Raw genomic sequence first — 19,430 nt, 5'->3', positions numbered from 1 at the left:
TGTGAGAAAGAGGCAAGTGTAGCATAAAGCAATTATAACTTGACTTATACCCAAGTTTGAGTCCTCTTCTCTGAGAACACACAGATTGCTCAAATGAATCTATCAACACCGGATTTCAGTCAAATTCACTTGCCTTTACAACCAACCATCAGTTATTAGGCTGCACTCAAGCTTCCCTTGGCTCTTCTCTGTACAAGTTTCTATAGAGAAAAACCTGCCTACTCATGTTAGCCCAAGATTTCTTAATTCCAATCCACCCTTCTGGATCACAATTCTTAAAAACTAGGTATCTAAGAACAATGCCATTTTTAAATATGTAGTATGTCCAGGGCTGGCCTCCAGTTAGACAAACTCACCACAAGCTAAATGGCAGCCAGGAAGGCAGCGTGGCTGAGGTCCCACGTACTGAGAAGCGCTCATGTCCCTCCGCCGATGCTAGGGTTTGAGCCGTGAGGGTCCGGTGGCTTCGCTGCACTCTCACAGCACAGATCTGTCACCAGCTCCAAAACCTTGTCCAGCTGTAGAATACCTAGAAAACCAAACCCATCAAGTCAGTTTCCAAGATACTAATGTCCTGTACTAGACCCACAAAACCACTGGTAGACAACAGCAACTAAATCCTCCCTTTTCTTTCCGATTTTCTTTTTAGCAGGTCAACTGCTAAGCTTAAGAAAACAAGAGAAGCTTTCTATGTACAAGAAACTTCACCTGTTTTTTGCTTCTCTCCTTGCTAGTGCTGTGGCAATGGAGACCATTGCAGGGTTGTGTTTGATTAAGGCTGCCAGGGTATTTGCCACTGGATTTTAATTAATTGCTTGCTTGATTCAAGCTAAAACATGCTTGAAGCTTGGTGTCTCCTTTCCAAATGTGCAGTCTGCTTTCACCTCACACTTTGTTTGCTCAGTATGAAGAAACTGGATCAGCTTGCCTCTATCAAGTCCATAAAACAAAGGTAAAACCTGTGCATGAGACTCTAACACTTTGAATCATCTAACACATAGAATCATAGAACGGTTGAGGTTGGAAGGGACCTCAGAGGTCATCGAGTCCAAACCCCCTGCACACGCACGGTCACCTAGAACACGTGGCACAGGGCTGCATCCAAGCGGGTTTTAAAGATCTCTAAATAAGGAGACTCCACAACCTCTCTGGGCAGCCTGTTCCAGGGCTCTGGCACCCTCACTGTTAAGAAATTTTTAAGTTCCTGTGGAACTTCCGATGCTTCAGTTTGTAGCCATCTCCTCTAGTTCTATTGCTGGCCATCACTAGGAAGAGTTCCTCACAAAGGAACTCAAGTAGGAACTTAACACATAGGAACTTAAGTAACTGGAGCTGAAAGAAAGAAGATACAAAATACCTTGACACAAGGCTATATGGGGTAGGTTACCAATTGCAGCTCTTAAGTAGAAACATCTTCCTTCCTCAGTCACTCAAGTCTCCTACACAGTGTGCAGATACAGCTGAAAATACAAAATAGAGCTCAGCATCCTCCCTGAAGCACAGAGGTTCTTTAATGTCACCCACGTAACTCCAATCTCCTTCTTTGCATATGGCAAACAGTAAGAAAGTCCTAAGCGAACAAAGATAACCACAATTTCAGCCTTTGGAAAGGTATTTGCTGCTCACTCCTTCCGTTTAGCACAGTGCTTGATTTGTTACCCACTGCGCAGCAACAGGATTAGATTGCACTGCTACAAGCATAGCAGCAGAAGTTGCAGAACATGCAGGACTCTGCTCAGCAGGAACCAGTCTGAACAGCCCATATGCAAGCTGAAAATTGCATGGAGGAGAATAGCTGCACAAGCAGATTAAACTGATGGATCTTTAAGAGAGAAAAGAAAAAAAAAAAATAAATCCCAAATCAACAACAAGACCTGGTTCACTTCTTTTCCCTCATCCCCTCCAAGTCACCTACGGATCTACCTCAGAAGGAAATGAATGTAAGAGGAGTATAGAAAGCTCTCAGAGGATTGCTTTAAAGCTTGTCCAGAGTAGCGTCTGGCAGTGAGTGGGACTAGCCATCCAACACAGAGTACATGAAACTACCATTTTTTAAAAATAATTTTCATGCCTGATGCACCTCATTTTTTATTTATTTTTTAAAGCACAAACTGGCTTTGCTTCCTTTTCCCCTACGAGCAGATCGTACAGTTTCAGCTGTGACTCTGAGTCAAGCAGTGTTTACTTAGGCGCTCTCTGAGGGCAATCCTAACAAAACTCCTCCTTGCTGAACTACGGTGAAGTAATCTTCCCGTTGGAGTCTCCTGCTGTCTTGTCACTCTCTTCCATAATTGAGAAATGCCCATTATGCAGAACTGCCCCGACTTGCAGAAAGCTGAGGAATTGTCTTGAACACTGTGCCATTAGCAAGACTCGGCTGTACCAGCGTGCCACTGGAATTACTTCAGTGACCCTGGGACTCCTCCCCACCATGCAAGCAGGGGGCTGCTCTCATTTTTCTTCTTTAAACGAGACAAATGCCTACACAAAGGGCTGTCGTGACAGTATTTAACCTCTCCTGGAGCAACTTCTTCTCTAACTACAGAGAAGCGAGAACGATCAGTCATAATCCAGTGAGCTGTCCATGCAGAAATGAGTGCAGAATCAGAAAGGATAAGCAAGAATTAAGCTTATCAAGCTAATGAAGTCATCCAGTTACCTGGGGTTGAGCTTCTCTGACACCCCCCAGCTGAAGATTTCCTCCTGACTTCAAACAGGGCTATTCAGGTAGCCGAGAGGAAGCATGTGCCTGGAAGGGCAAAGTACAAGTAAGGTTAAAGTCTTGCAAAAGGCAAAGTAATGCAATGAAAAATGGAGAAGAGGAAAAAATGGAGGGAGGGTAAAGAATAAAATAACAGTAATAAAAGTGATGTGCTCTTATCATTTGTTTATCTCCAGTGGATGAAGACTCCAAAGAGAATGGATTAATAATAATAAAATTAAGAATATTTTAATAATATTAAAATTAAGAAAAATGTAACTTGTTTCTATGACTAAGTGTGAAAGAGAAAAAGAATTCTTCTCAAGACAGAAGTATTTCCCAGGTTGTCTAAACTTCTAAAGGAAGAAAAGCTGAGAAGAAATAGGTTTCAATCCCATTCCTGGTTTTAGCTTCAAGAAGAAGTCATGCAAAATTGAGGCTATAGCAATAAAGGAACATCACATGATAGAGATACCAATCACAGGCAATACAGAGCAAAAAGACCATGACAGTAGCTACCAGGATATCAGCGATGCCACCAGAACTACACTGTGTTTCATCACTGCATGTGAAATGTCCCAGCAGGGAAGACCAGCAGCTGTGGGTGCCCTTCCCCAGCAAGCATCGAACCTCACCACCTGTGGGAAACACAGAAAGGTACACACCATGCTTAGGGAATATCACTCAGCATTACAGACGGGTAACATACACAGTGGATGACATTCTTTCTGTAATCAGCAATCTTTCACTGCAGGCATTTTTGTATTTTTAGTTACAGTGCTTAAAGATTTTTTGTCTGGGACACACTGTTTTAAGCTTCTCTTTTCCAAGGACTTGTTTTTCAGCACAACATCTAAGTTCTCCTCCTCATCCTCATGTGCATTAGGCTCTTTCACACATGTATGCATTCAAGAGTATGTGTGTTTATCTACAACAGGGCTGCAAGGAACATATGGATAAACTTCCTTTGTGCTAGACAGGTGATGCAAATGCTCTCGGCATGTTCCACACCTTTTGCTTGTTGTCACTGGGTGGGCCAGTCCCTGAACTGCATTGCTAAAAAAAGAGAAGGTTGGTGTGGGGAGAGAGGCTTACAAGGCGTCTGGGTGGAGGGACAGGGCCAGGCAGCACTGGTAACATCCGAGTTCCTCACGCTGTGTCAGTGTCCTGCAAGCTCTCTGGGTACCTCCCTTACTCAGACACTTGGGTGGAGTGAACATCCATCCCCGCCGAGGCACATCTACCACGCACAGACACTGCTGGGCAGCGTAAGCTCAGGAAGAGAGGAGAAGACAAGGAGGCAGAGAGCAGCCAGCACCTGCCTTGCACCCTAGCAGGGACGAGCCAGCAAAATCCGTTTTGGAGTTTCAAGGTAAGGTTGGGATCTGTAGTAAAAATAGCTGTGGCACCTGGAAGGAGTTAGTGACTAACAGGGTATGCAGTTGCAGCCTAGAGCGTGAAGCTATGTAACGACCAAGTTCCTATGGGGGCCAGGTGTGCAAATCCCCCTTTGTCAGTGCTGAGCTGCTTCCTGGGCAGTAGCTACTCCAGTTTAGCACACATGAGCTAAGGGAATAGCTCTAGTAGATTTAAGGGGCCCTCATGAACAACCTGATTCTCACCTGGGTATCCAAGTCCAGACTGAAACACTTGTTCTTAAAAATGGCCATGTGAGGCACAGGTTGGGTATTAGTGACATAGCAGGGTAGCACTTGGACCCCTTGTGGGTTGATCCCTATGAGCTTGGCTATAGGACCTGAAGAATCCCTTGTAGCAGCTAAACAGACACCCAGGATGCAGAGAAGTGACAGCAGCCAAGCCTATGGTATCAGCTTGGCAAGGAGAAGCAGTAACCCAGGCCCCATACAACCACTCAGCATTTACCTCCACAACACGGCATCTTGCCCAGGTCTGCTCCAAAGGGTGGTCCAGAGCAAGAGGCCACATAAAGCAGGGCTGAGATGCAGTTGTAGGCAGCAAAGCTGTCACATCACATGCTATGCAGATGACAAGGAACCAGGGGAGAAAAGACACAGCTCAGGAAAGATGTCACGATGTAACAGGAGAGAGCTAAGACTGAATGGATCCTATGTCGAGAGAAATACGGATTTAATGCATAAACAGGATAGCAAATAACACGCAGTAGCATGAAGCATAAGATCAAACACCCATTGACTAAGTAAGAATTTCCAGCAAAATCTGGAAGTTCATCTACTTAAAAGGAGAAACACACAGCTGAATTAAATATGCTGTAGGAAAGCCTACAGCAGGAAGGAAGTGGCTTGGAGCAAAAAAAAGCATGATTTAGCCATCAAAAAGCAAAATGCAAGCCTAGTCTGCATTGCTAGTAAGCTGCTTTTATGAAAGAACAAAAAATTAGTACGCCTCACACAGCAGAGACTCCACATACAACTCGAATTACCACACATAGACAAACTATGCCTAGAGCAAACACAGAAGAGGGCTGCCAAAAAACACAAGCCGTGGACAGCTGTTCTTACAAGAATTGGAGAGAATTTGATCAAAAATCTTGGGAGCAAGAGTTATTAAACTCCAGAACATGGGCTTGCAACAGAGAAGCTTCATCTGCTCACAGGCATCTTCAGGTAGAGAAGCCCAAAAGGAATTTGAATGCAGGAATACATGGTGGAAGATGATGTAGTATGTGCAACTGTCAAGGACTAAATCCACTGATGAATTAGGTCCCTTCTCACCTCACGTAATGAGAAAAGATCCACTTTCTCATTTGGTTTATACACCCCTCCAACACCTTTCAATGTCAATCGAGCTTTCCATCAGAATTATAGCTATTGACTACATCGATTTCCATGTATTTTTCCTGGAAACACCCTTTACTGTAACTTTGAGATTGCATCTGATGCAATTGTTTTGCTTATGACATTCATAAATACTCTTGGGTGTCACTATGCACATCCTGAAAAAAAAAAAATCTCCAACAGCAGGTAAGAAACTGTCTTGATTCAGGGGCATTAAAGGAGGGAGACTACCTTACAGGTGCTCATGGAGGCTATCCCTAGATAGCTCCTTATCAACTACTACTATTACTGAAGAGATGACTCCATTTGGAAGGGAACAGAAAAGGATACATGAAGTTCAAAGGAAACTCACTCAGGCAGACTGCATCTTTCAGCACTGACCTGGCAGCTTGCAGCCACAGGGCTGGAAGAAGCTCTGCCACCAAAGCTCCTCTCAGTGCATCCTGCAGTCTGATTGCTGGGCTACGGCCAGCAGCACTCGGTGATCTGAGGGACTAACTAGAGGGCTTTCAGGAGAGGTTAATTCCCAACAGGGATCTCATCACCTTCTGAAATAGCATGAGGCAGCCATATGAGGACAACCAAATCAAACCCCAAGGGACACTCCTTATTCCAGTGCAGGGACAGAGATTTCCATGACACTGGCAGTATAATATATTTCAAGTGTTCTCCCAGAAACCTCACCACACCTACAGGAAAAGTTCTTTTCCAGGCATTAGCATTCAGAAAATGCTGTTTATATCTTCAATAATCCATGATCCTTACATTAAAACAAAATGCTTTTTATCACTCAAATAATCTATGATCCTTACAGTAAAAGCATCATATCCTCTGGGACACTCTGCTAAAAAAGTACCAGTTTTATATTTGCATTAAACACACATTTCCATTTATGCCCCATTTGAAAGGATTTTGAAAACAACAACCAGGTCTGTGGCAACTACCTTCCAAAGTCCCATCTTTGCTCCATATGCTGTCAGTTAGGATAAAGAGAGACAAGTCCCCTAAAGAGCTGAGGCTAAGGAAAGATGATTGCAAGCAGTCAAGCCACTGCACCTTAGCTATTAGCAGCTGAGCTGTATTAACTAGTCAACTCTCAATTGCAGGATAACCTGAGCTCACTTCCAGCTATTTGTAATAGCATGTTAAGCTAATATAATTTTGCTTTGTGGTGCAATGGGATAGAGACAACGTGACTCAGCCGAGCTATCCCATGCCGAACAAAAGCAATCCAAAGGTCACCACTTCTCCCGACATCTCAAACCATCCTTCCTGTAACACTGGGGTGTGACACCTTTGCAACATTACCAAAATTTCAATCACATCCCTTGACCCTATCCTGAAAGAAAACACATTAGAAGAGAGAAAAATCAGGTTATGTGCTAAGAGGCCTGTTACTTGTGCACTTTTTCTTCTTTCCCTTTCCCCTCCAGATCCTTTATCTTTGTGGTTGTCTTCACAAATAGCCTCAGGACTAGTTTACTTAAAGTGTATGTAACCTCTCGTAATTGGTGCTGGAAAGAGGTGGAGCTGTTGTTAACAGCAAAAGACACTCGATCGCTAGCCACAAGATTTGAGATAAAAAACGAACGTGTCAAAAAAAAAAAAAAAGATCAAAAAGGAAGGGTCAGGGAAGTCTCCCATATGCCCTACCAAGGCCTGACCAAAACCTAGCTATAAACAGAGGATTTGCCAATAAAATGGAAAACCTAATTGTGCAAAGAAAGAAGATCCGTTGTTTTTTCCTGAATTAATCTGACTTGCTTTTATTCAACTCCCCTGGTGGGTAAGGAAAGCAGTTTGTTTTAATCATAACCCACGATTAAAATAGCACTCATATGTGTTGTATACTCCAAATAAAGCTGTCAAATCAACCACTTGCTCACAGCTGCACTCAGTATACACTCCTCCATGGCTGACAGAGTCCTAACTGGTAATGCCTGGGCTTATGTTTAAGACACAGGTCAAGCAAAAATCCAACATTTTCAAAAATAAGTTTTGGTTGAAAGGTACTTCACCGCATCCTGGATTTTGACCACTTTTTTTTTTTTCTGCATGAAAGCAAACCAGCATTACCTTGTTGCTTGCAATGAACATAGCATACATAAAAATCTATTCTTAAAAAAAAAAAAATAAAGAAGGGCATATCTTTTCAGTTCTCACTCCTTTTTAAGAAAGCCGAGCCAAGTAATGCAGATTCCTCACTAGCAGGAAATCACTTGGCTCCAGCTGGGAAAGCATCAGAGCTCACTTGCTAGGAGAGCACCACCCTAATATATGAACTGGTCCCCTACTAGATACGGCTCTGATCACATCTCCCTGCACTCCTGGACGCTGGCGCTAACGAGATGCTCTCTTTGAAGTTTATATATTTGTTTTCTGCTGACAGCAGAGTGTTTTGCAGTCAGCTGTTAGATCTGTGCATAGACTCAAGTTTTTAAACATGTTTTTTCTCATGTTTTTATGTTTGACTACAGATTTAGTGCATCCTCTGCTGCTGTGTTCACACTGTGAACACCTGCAAGACCAAGACCTGTCTCCCGCTCAGTACCCTGCAGTCCTGATTCCACCACATGTATGTTTAATGATCTATTTGTCTCCAAAGCACAGCTCGACTCAGGAATCCGGAGGACAAGCATGGGAACACAGCCATGCTTCACTTGTTTTCTGTGGATTCCACCTGTGCTTATGTAAGTTCCCAGACATCCAAGCTGAGTACTTAAACCCTGAGCATACTGAACAGCTTCACCAGGGGCCACATCTGCTGCTGACACAGCTCACACCTAAAATGTTGCCCTTTTCCTTCCTGCTCTAGTCTACTGAAGATGTATTTTTTCCTTTGCTATACGCCGTGTATGAGACGGATGCTTCCAGAAGAGATTAAAAAAACAAACAAAAAGTCTCAAACAGGTACATCTTCATACCATCAGACTCATCTCCACCAAAATGAAGGTATGATTTGTTTTTTCTTCCCAACAAAATAGATATTAGGCAGCTTCCTTGCTCAAATTCTCACAGGCCACCACAGCAGCAGTGCTCTTCCTGTTTCCTCCAAGAAGGACTCTGGCCTCTTGCCAAGGGGTGACCACCAGGAACATCCTTCACATCCTAAGGAAGCAACTAGGGCTAAGCCAAATCTTTCCATTTAGTTCTCTTTTCCTAGCAAGGATTCTTCTGCTATCCAAAGCCTTTCCCTGCAAGGAAGGAAACAAGAAGGAAGTGAAAAAAAGGACATTGCTGGTGGCAAACCCCTCCATCCCTATGAAAGAGATGGCTTAGATAAAGGAAGGTTTAGATTAAGTTCACATAAACGATGTGTTCATGGGATAAAATGAGTAATAAATTCTCTTAGAAAGAGAAATAGAAAGTCCATAGGATGGACAGGCAATCAGACTATTAAAGGAGCATTTACAGCATGTGCATGCAAAGCAAAAAGCTAAGGAAGTTGCTCATGTCAGCCTGGGGAAGTTCCTACTCTGAAATCTGTCTTTTGAAATAGATTCTCTGATATTTTTGTTCCAAGGCATGTGTTAGCAAAACAGATAACACTGTTGTACAACATTTTATTCATTTTTTTTTTCCTCATTACTGATTGCCAGTCAGATAACATGCACCTTTGTGGTGAGGAAGGAACTCCTTCAGAGGGAACCCGCAGAACTGTAGCTTCAAGGCTGAGGGTTGTGCAGACAGCTAGGAGGAAAAGTTATTAGATTCATACTCAAACTTGTTTAAGATGCTATTTTACATGCAAGGTAGTTGGCAAATCAAGTAAAGATCTTATCTATAGATCAGCTGCGCCATATGGCAATAACCACAGGAGCAGATAATTTCTATCAGCTCATATTTTTTGGTAATAGTCAGTATTTTTGAATGTCTGTAGTAAGAATAAGCTGCACTTTACTCCTCCCCTCTCTCAAGAAGAAAAAAGGAAACTGCTTTCTCTTAAATTCTTCCCCTTAGGATGGCAACATGATCACACAGGCAGAGGTTTCACTGGAGAAACGGGAGGAGATCATCCAACAGGTTGGAAACTGCTCTCATTTAGACCAGACTTCACAACATCCATCCTTTTCCATCTTTTCTTCAAGTGCACAACAACTAGAAGCATTATAGCTCATTTCTGGGATTTACATGTATTCTTAAGCACTGTTGTTGATCAGAGAAGAGTCAAAACAGGAATCTCACTCCTAGTGAGAGTTAGAACAGCTAGTTTTTGGACATTACTATCATTTCTACTTTCAACTCGTGTGTCATAAAATGAACAGAGCCAATACCAGTGTTGACTGTAACCCTAGCAGCATAGAAAGAGAGGTAAAAGTTACTTGCTCCTTAGTATCTTTTAGGCTTTATAGAGGGGTGTACCAGAGCTACAATGCGACAGAATCACTCTCTGGCTTTAAAAGGACAAACCACTTAAGAGTCAGAGTTCTCTTCCCTCATCCCCTCCCAAAACATACCACACTCATGTAAAGAACAGACATGGAAATAAATCACCTCCAAAACTATAAAACCAGCACTTCACCGTAAAGGTTTAATATTACAATTACCATCTTGCTGCAGGATATGAATGTGGCTAACAGCTTTGCAGTATTTAAGACAGACAGCTGACTATCCAGCTTTAAATAATAGGCCACTGCTGAGCTGACATCATCCCATTTGTGCCTGCAGAAATTTTGTCTTACAAGCTGTGATCATGTTCCAGAAGCTCTCAGTTCCAAAGTGATCAGCGGATGGGTCATAAAAAGAAGGGTCTCCCAAGGAACGACAGCTACCTACACAGCCTGCATTAAGCATAAAGAGGTACAAAAAGTAATTTTTCATGCTTAATAACATGCAACATTTCCTTCCCACCAGGTTTTCAGTGAGCAGACTGTACAACAAAGCTTTGGGAGGAAAAGTGAAGAATAAGAAAATACACCTACATTTTCTCATACAGCATTACACCAGGAATGACTTGACTATTAGATCATATCTACATCTAGCACTCTCATATTCCTTTTGAACTACAAGCAAGGGAGGGGTTCTGGTTTCAAACCTTTATCGGATAGATAATGTATTATCCTGTTCGGGGAGGGAAAAAAATCCCAGCCTGGATCCTTAGGGAAAGGAAGCTTAGGCAACTGTACTTCCTCTGCCTGTATCCACCTCAGCTGGAACACAGTGTGTGATGTTAAATAAATCAGCAGGGAACAGAAGGTTTCACAAAGAGAGGCAGGAAGGAGAGGGAGGTCATTACCTATATCCCCGCTTAGAGATGGGTCTGAGTACAGACACCACAAGGGCACCAGAGGGCCCTCATGACAACCTATCAATAACAGAGCCTACAGCTTTGACCAAAGCTCACGTCTTTAGACACCAAAGCCAAAGATCCAGAGGCACTCAGCTTCCTCGGTGTCTTTGCACACTGCTGGTGTTTTGAGAAAGCAGCAAAAAACCAAGGACCTGGGCTCTTCAAACCAGGCTAACCCTCTAAACACATAGACTTCGTGAGCGAGGAGAGGGATAGGAGGCAAGGTGTTGCCTGCTGGCTAAAGGCTTAGATCCAGTAATTAAACAAAGTCTCTAGTTTCTTAATCCACTAAGCACCTAGCTTTTAATTAGGATGAAAGCTAAGCTACATTCCCCTGTAAAACAGCAGAAAGGAGAGCCCTCACAGTGCATGATCCTTTGCCAGTAGGCAGTCTGGAAGCCAGGATGTCCATACCCCAGGCTAGCTGGTAGTATAAAGCACCTCCATCCTGTTTCCCACCACTTAGAAATAGGTCCGACCTGCTGGAATATCCTCCCTAGCTGCATCTGTGCAGACCTCTTTGGCATACTGAGCTCCCCAGAGATTCAAAAGACTTTCAAACTCAAATAGATAGGTTTTATAAGAAGGGTTTTTTTTTTAAAGAGAGCATTCAAAGTGCCTGTATGAAATACAATAGAAATAAAATGCATTTATGAACAGCTCTCCCTAAGGAGAGGCCTTCCCCTTTCCAGGTTTTGTTCTGGATACCTTAGTAGCTTCTAGATTGCTGCATCTCTGTAAAACCTCTTGTAGTCCCCAGTGAAGTTACTCTTTCCATCACATCAGAGGCCTGGCCACCTGCTCCCCAAACCTCAGAAACTCAAACATAGCAAAATATTCTGTCACCGTATCTCAAAAGTTACAGAGATTACAAGGAAAAAAAAAAGTGGCAACTGATAAGCTCAAAATGAACAGGTCAGATGCTTAAAATGAAAAAAAATTGGCATGCTTTTGCCTTTAAGAACAGTTTGGATAAAAAGTCAGCTTAAAATATAGAAGCCCTTAAAACTTAATTAATCCAGTGCTGTCAGAATGACCTCAAGCAAAAGCAAATTCCCTCTATTTTTGCAAATTCTCTTTAGGCTGTCAAATGACTAAGAAAAAACAGATTTTCAAAATCATCTAGTATATCAATATGAGAAGCAACTAGAGTAAAACTATGCACAGAACTGGATACAGCCTTTCCTTAAACAGGAGGAGAGGCAGAAGCCACTCTATTTAAAGTACTAAGCAATTCATAATTAAGATAATTAACCTACCACATGTATATATCTACTTCATTTCTCCAAGCAGGAACATAAAACTAACATGATGTTACATGATGCAGGTTTAAAGAGTGCTTTCAAAGTAGTAGTTAAAAGGCCATAAAATAAAATAAGAGGCAATTAGAACAGTTTAACCCATTGTGCAGACAATCACCATATAACAGAAGTTACCCACACACACAAACCAAGCTGTTAACCAGCCTTTAAAGTCAGAGAAATGTGAAAAGGAAACTTTTGACAAAGCACAGCATTGGGGAAATGATAAAACAATACAAACAAAACAAAAAAAAAGTGAATTAAAAGTTTAAAATAGATAGAAATTTCAAGAGCAAATAAGAGGACAAAAACAGTTGCTATTGCATCAGAAGCCAGCTGAAGGGTTTCTGAACTAGCACAGCAAGGATAAAGTAGATAAGGACAGTAAAGTGACGCTACAGATTTTTGTATCAGCTTTCACAATAGGAGATATAGAAGGTGTTCGGGCTTGGGCTATTTTAAGAAAAACATGAGGTCCTTCTGAAGAAAGGAGACAGAACTTTAAGGACTGAAACAAACCACGCTCACATGGATCTGTTACCCCTCCACACACCATGAAGGGGGTCTGAGGCCTGCAGAACTGTCCTAAAATGAAACAGTAAATCTGGCATCAGAAACGAAATAGGAGGAGGTTCTGACCCAACAGCACTGACAAACTGAGAAACCACAAAAATCCTGCAGATTAAATTAGATATATATATTATAAATGACTCATCAGAATAATTGCTCAGCAAGCTGTGCCAAAAGAAAAAAAAATAAGAACACACCTCAGCAAGCAAGAATTTCTGCACCTGGGTCAGGGGAGGTGAGCTGTACTTAGCTGACTCGCTTTTCAGCACAGCTTGTCAGCGTCTTGCAGAGAGGCAGGTGGCAAGAGCAGAAGGAGACACAGAGGACAAACAGGCACTCGCAGCACAACTTGCCATAGGCTGCAGAAGCACACGAGTGCAAACCAGAGAAGGTTAAAGAACCAAGCTAAAGAAAAAGTGCGTTAACAGAGAGCTGTATGCAGAAGGTTCAAGAGCATATTTGGTCAGCAAACAGCTCTGAGAAGCTGTTCTTAATGCTTTTCTGAAGCCAACTGCTGCTGTCTCCATTTCTAATCACTTCCCATTTGCTGCCTTTGACAATTACTCCTCTCTGGACAAAAAACAACAAGGAGACCAGTAGCTACGTAAGGACCCTGCGGCTACTGCAGAAATGTATGTTGTCCCCCTGCAAATCACTACCAAGCCTCACAAGAAGCCATGCAACATCACTGATTTCCAAGCATGATTCATTCCCCATCTCCATTTCTTGTTTCATTTTGGGGCTGGGGGATAGTTACAGGAAGTCCTAAAGGGTCCAAGTGTGTAAAAGCACTTCAGCACGTGCCTGCTTTAAAATATGTTAGTTGAATTGATTTTAGAGGGACATACACATAAAGTGCTGCCTGAAGTGACACCGTTCTTGAATATAATTCACTGACACTGCTAAGATAAAACAGTATCTTAGAACTACAGCTTCTTTACTCTACACAGCAACAAACCTGCTGGGCTTGTTTCAAGCTCAAGGCTTCACATGGGCATAGTCCTTAGGCACTTATTCTTATCACTGATACAGAGTTTGATGTTTTCCTCTAGAAAAGTTACTTCCCAGAAATTTGAGTTTTCTTTTCTTCAACATTTACAGAGTAGCAAATCACTAAAACTGCAAGGCAATAAAAACACTATTACGATGTGTATGTATTTAAAATAACTGTCCGACCTATCCTTTGAACCTTCAGCAACAAAGATCCTAAAATCTCTGCCAATGAGCAACTACCAGGGCACTTGAGTTGTAATTGATTATCCCTGAGGTGGGAAAGGAATTAGATGATCTGTCAACATCCTTTCAGTTCTAGTTTCTATTGCACCAGTGTTCATCTATGATATCTCTTAATTTTGCAAGATGACTCAAGTTTCTGAGCATTCGTCGATACAGCATTGATCAGTGTTTGATGAACAAGCAAACCTGGCAGTCATCTCACCTCTGAAACATAACAATTGAAATGGGGCACAAAGAAGGAGTCAATTTAAACTCCAACCTAATGAAGCACAAGTATTTCAGTAGCCCTAGAAACAGAAAAGCTCTGTAGTTTTAAAATAGGGTGTGATTCCAGATAACAGCAGTGATTCACCTGGAAGGCAAGCTGAATACAAAAGCAAGACACAAGCCAGAACCTGCACTGAAATGAGGACAGAGCGTCACGGTCCTAACAGCTCCTCTGGTGCTGGTATGAAAGGTGAAGGACAGGGCAACTTGGCTTCCATGGGAATAAAACACAGGAAAAGCTGTCTCTCACAGTAGCAAAAAACATCAGAAACCAAAGTGACTATTAGCAGTAAATCTATTGATAGTGATACATGTTGGATCACTTGGCAAATGAATTCTGGTGCTGTGGTTCCACATAAAAGGACAAATATTAGGCCAGCATAAATCAGCATAGCTTTGGTGATACAACTGTACAAATGCACGTTCACAACTGACTGTTCGACCACAGTGACATCACAATGCATAGAAGGAACAAAATAGGGAAAAACAGAATTTCCCATCTGTGTGGAATAGGAGTACGGGTCTCACCTTGTCTCCTATCCATGTTTACATGTGCGGAGCAAGACAAGAACCGTTTAATAACTGCCATTTTACTAAAAAGTGATATTTCTGCAGACATCATCTGCCAGTAAACATCTGTTAGGCTCTGAAAGTCTTAAAAGTTTCATAAAGGGGATTGAAGGAAAAGAAGCAACCATCCCTGTTGACAGAGGGAGGCCAATATGCCCATGCTCCATTAGATCCCAAAAGAAATAAAACTGAGTTTCCCTTTGGTTACTCGTCTCAGGTAACTACTTCTAATACAGAAACCCAACAAATTTGCCAAATGTGTGATACCTTCTTTTCCTGAAGACTTTGCATTCACAGAACGACACTGTCCCCACAACAATACTAAGTTTCAAACCAGACTTCAGATACTGAACAGGTCCACAGAGCTGGAAATTATCTCTTATCAACAGACATCTGTCAGTCAGTCATGGATAGTCTTAAATTACACTGCTGCCAGTGGGTGTGAATACTTAGGATGTGCAGAGTTCTGGACACTAATTTTTATGACCAAAAAGAATTCCTTGGTTTGTGTCAGGTGCTATTCATCTATTTCAGGGTACATTAAGGTAGGGCTAGCTAATGATAGGGTCCATCACCGTACCATGTAGACACCTAGTCTTGTCAAGCCTGTTCTTTAACCCCCAGCCTGACTGGCCTAGACAGTCTGTATCACACAGAGTAATTGTTCATATATTTCTAGCGAGGTGACAACTAAGAAGAGAACTGCACTTTTCAGCAACTGTAAATCACAACAGATGGGAGAGGGAGTAGGGAAACAGCAAACATCCATTACCTCTTGAAAACAAGGGAGCATACAAACCGAGCTCCAAAGAGACTGCTTTAGCAATAAAAAGCTAACTGTAACACGATTCAGCAGGAGCAGAAAGCCATTCTTAACTTCAAATATCTGATGAGGACCTCATGACTTCCACAGGACTCAAATAGGAGCTTTAACAGTTCTCTAAGTGCCCTGCTGAATTCAGGCCAAGCAAACGCAAGTGTCATAATGAGATCTGAAAAAAATATTTTCAGGGATAACCTTAAGTGTCGCTTTACTGTCTGCCACTTCCCAGGAAAAAAAAGGCAGCACAAGGAGCAAAACTATCACTTCAAATACACACCGGAACAAATCCTGCCATCTCCAGAAACGGCCATGATAGATGAAGCAGCACTTCCATGTCTGTGATCCAGCACAGGTCCTGCATTTCCTTTCTTCTAAACACAACCACTGCTTTCCACTGGAATTCCTGCAACAAAGGACAATAACTCACATCAGTTTGGGATCAAAACAGGCACCAGGTGTGACATGCTGCCACCTCCTGTTCAATAGGGATTGATCTAGACATACTGCCAAGTTGTACCAAGGTCCAGCTGGACTGAGTCTACTGAAAAGCTCCCATTCCCAAAGCGGGATAGCCCTCTTTTCCCCAGGCTCATCTTGTCAATACTACTCACACATTGTAGAAAAGTCATCCAGGAGAGAAAACTGCAATGGTTTTCTTTCAAACCAGCAATTTCAACTGGGGATCAATGAGCACATTGGGCAGCACAACCGAAAGGGGAGGGAGAAACTGAGGAGAGGGTTGCCCTATCCTGCAGCAGGAAAACTCTTAGTTGTCTCAACCACATTATCTAATCTTACTTCAAGAAATGGGAGAAGGCAAGTGATACAAAAAATAGTCAACTATTCACAATGTGCGCACTCAAACAAGGGATACATCTCACTGGTGACTGCCAAATGCAAATTTGGACAATCCCATAAGAAAAATGCCAACAGATCGTTCAAGATACTCAGCTTTGCACTATCTTGCTTTTCATTGACTACTCAGCTCTGCAGGGTCAGACCGTACCACAACAAGCACTTCTAAGACCCTTTCTTGGAGGTTTTTATTCAGAAAATTTCAGTCCCCTCAAAACCCAGTGCCCACAAACCGAGCAGTATCCAGGGAGGAAGAGAAGGAGGAAGCCTCAGGGGAAGAAAAACAGCACTGAACAAGGTGCAAACAAAACCAAGCACAACAATGGGGAAAAGCAGCCAAACGCAGATGTTTTGGGAGACAGAAAAAAAAAAAAAAAAATTATTTTTGCACCTTCTGTCAGTAACTAAAATAAAAATACACACTTTGTGTAACACTTCTGCAGAGTTTCCTGTTTACACATTAATAACACATTGATCCAGTAAAGGTAGTGCCTTGAAGTACTTGGCTCTGACCTACACTCGGGCCAGAATACAGTAATTAGGCTGTAAACAGGAAGCACGCGCTGCTGCCCGAGCACCGAGGCTGCTGCAGGAGCTTCTCCTGCAGCCTATTTCAGGCACAACCCAGGAGCAAAGCTGCATACAAATACCTTATACCTACCTGAAAGTCTTTTTCTCTCTCACTGCAAACATCTTCAACAGGCTGACAGAGCCTACCAGCTTTAGAAAGCCTTTATGCATTGCTAGAGTTAGACAAGATATAGGAGATTTTTGGTGTAATCTATACCTTGTTATTGCAAGGCTGCAGAGGGGATAACAAGGGCTAATGTGAAGAGCAGTCACAAAAGAAGCAGGCTTTAAAAAAGCACTACCCATGGTAACACACGTTTATCAGAACAAGAAGCCATCCCTTGGATATGACCGGATATTAATATACTGGACAAGAGGCAATGGAAACACTTTAGTCGCTTCTGCTCAGCCTGTTAGTAACATTAGCTCAGCAAATACATCAGTATTCCACAGAAATCTCGTATTTGAGCTAGGACACAATTATACTCAGTTAGCCTGGTGTTTCCTCAGCAGTGCTTGTCTCTAATCTGGGGTCTTCAGGGAGAGACCATTAGCAGCTGCCTGCATAAAAACACTGACAATGGAGCTAGGATTAAGATGCTACAAAGTCCCAGCAAGCAAAGGTCTCCCATGCCACATAAAGCTCGAGCAGGAGCCCATCAAGTAAGAGAAACACAGAATTGCTGATGTGAGAAGGGACCTCTGGAGCGAGCCCTAGCCCAACTCCCCAGCTCAAACCATCATCAGTTTTAGCACGAGTCACCTACAGCTGCTCTGCCTTTGGAAATAATGCTTTGCCACCTAACCTCAGCTACAAGCTTCTCTTTTGCTTCTCAAAGCGCTGGATTCACACTGCTATTATTTGAACTGCCACTTCATGCAATATTTGATTTCGCTGAAGCCCACCAGAAGAGCTGTGCTACACTTCAAAAACGTAGCCTATTTTTTTTCCAAAGCTGCTCTGTTGCATTTGCAAAAGGCATCTGACTTCAGCTGCACTTCCTTCTGACTAGACATCCTCCAGGAAACTCATGTCAACGGTACCATCTAGTGGCTTATACGTGGATACAATTTGCTCCAGACTTTCACTGCAGCTCCAGAATGGAAATGTCAGCAAATCTGTGATTCCAGTTTCACAGGATGTCGTTCCAGAGAACACAGGGACCTACAGGACAGGCATGTGTTGAATCGGTCAGAGCCCCATAGGTGTAATATTACCTTTGATCCAGCAACCACTACAATAGTGAAGAACATGTGTGTTGCTATCTCTGTCAGGAAGCACCTCAGTCACATCACCAAGACCAAGACTTCAATTATTCTAGTTCTAACTTCTATTACCTCTCTGCAAAAGTATTTTGTTTCTCCAGATATTTTTATCTTATTTGCTAGCTCTGATTTGACAGCTTTGAAGTGAGAGGGACATCACTGACCAATGTCACAGGGCACTTCTTTTATTCACATCTTCACTACTGGGAAACATCTTCCTGTTTTAAGCTGCACTAATCAAAGGCTACTCTCCTCTGCCAATGTTTTCACTGACCCATCCATTCTACAAGAGCAGTCAAGAAACCTGAGGTGCAGGTACTAGAACCTGCTTGTTCTCAAGTGAGTAACTCGAGGGACTGAATTGGCATCCATCAGACTACCCTACAGGATATCTGAGTTCTAAAACGCTAACTTGCCATTTAGTCAACAGCATCAACCCCTGCTACGCATCTTCTCTAGATCAAAAGAGGTTGGTACAGCTCCTGTAACATGCCAATTAACAGAGCTTAAAACACCGCGGTTCATGAAGGAAGCTCCCACTCGATCATTTTAAAGTGCACACAGCCCTAACAAAATACTGCAGGGCACTCTGGCCCCAAGCCTCTTCAGAAGCCCTTCCGCAAGAGTTTACTAAGACGAGACAGCGACAACTTAAGCACTGCTAAGAGTTTATATTAAAAAAAAAAAAAAAAGAAAAAAAAAAGAAACTCTGCTTGAAGCAAGGAAAAGAAAAACGCTGGCACAAAATCACAAAATCACTAGAGGCACAGTGGGAAACAGAACCACACAGGCAACACCGGGAAGCCTGCAGAAGCGCCACTACAAGCACGGGAGGAATCCTGCCAAGTTCCCTCCTGGCAGACGAGACCGCTGTGCCACCACCCTCACAGGGACCCCCTTATAACAAAATGGCGGACGCCTCCACGGCCGCTGCCCCCTTTTCCCGCCCCCGGCCGCGCGCATGCGCGCAACCCTCCGCTCCCGCCCGCCCCTGGAGCGCATGCGCCGCCGGGCGAGCGTTCGGCACGCCCCGCCCCCGCAGCGCGCCTGCGCTCTGGCGCTGTGACGCGCGGAGCGTAAACAAAGCGGTGCCTTGTGGGAAGGGGGAACTCGTTCCGCGCAGGAAGAGCCGCCCTCCATCTTAGGCGCTCGGCGCGTCACGGCGGCATGGCGGCCGACAGCCGGGAGGAGAAAGGTACCCGGC

General features: G+C 43.1%; 1 protein-coding gene and 1 long non-coding RNA gene across 6 annotated transcripts in view; one reads left to right on the top strand and one right to left on the bottom strand.

Moving 5' to 3' along the window:
• Nucleotides 1-381: 381 nt before the first annotated feature.
• Nucleotides 382-1,453, bottom strand: LOC112950590. Its single transcript, XR_003250055.1, has 2 exons — nt 1,358-1,453; nt 382-529 (listed from the first exon to the last, which is right to left on the bottom strand). It is a non-coding gene; the product is annotated as an uncharacterized LOC112950590 (long non-coding RNA).
• A 17,900-nt stretch (nt 1,454-19,353) lies between these two features.
• The window catches only part of YTHDC1 (YTH domain containing 1), a 20,971-nt gene continuing 20,894 nt past the window's right edge, over nt 19,354-19,430 (top strand). For 3 of the 5 annotated variants that reach the window (XM_026043159.1, XM_026043158.1, XM_026043163.1), the window contains exon 1: nt 19,357-19,421. In XM_026043159.1, coding sequence (XP_025898944.1) covers nt 19,394-19,421 — 28 coding nt within the window. In that variant the 5' untranslated portion in view covers nt 19,357-19,393. Of the gene's footprint in view, nt 19,422-19,430 lie in introns of all 5 variants that reach the window. The other 2 variants (XM_026043161.1, XM_026043160.1) reach the window with 1 other exon arrangement.

The sequence above is a fragment of the Nothoprocta perdicaria genome, unplaced genomic scaffold, assembly GCF_003342845.1.
Source record: "Nothoprocta perdicaria isolate Ctin4 unplaced genomic scaffold, notPer1 scaffold_322, whole genome shotgun sequence".
In the NCBI taxonomy this organism is placed as follows: domain Eukaryota; kingdom Metazoa; phylum Chordata; class Aves; order Tinamiformes; family Tinamidae; genus Nothoprocta; species Nothoprocta perdicaria.
Note: the sequence above shows the minus strand (reverse complement) of the source record. Positions and strands in the feature narration are given on the sequence as shown.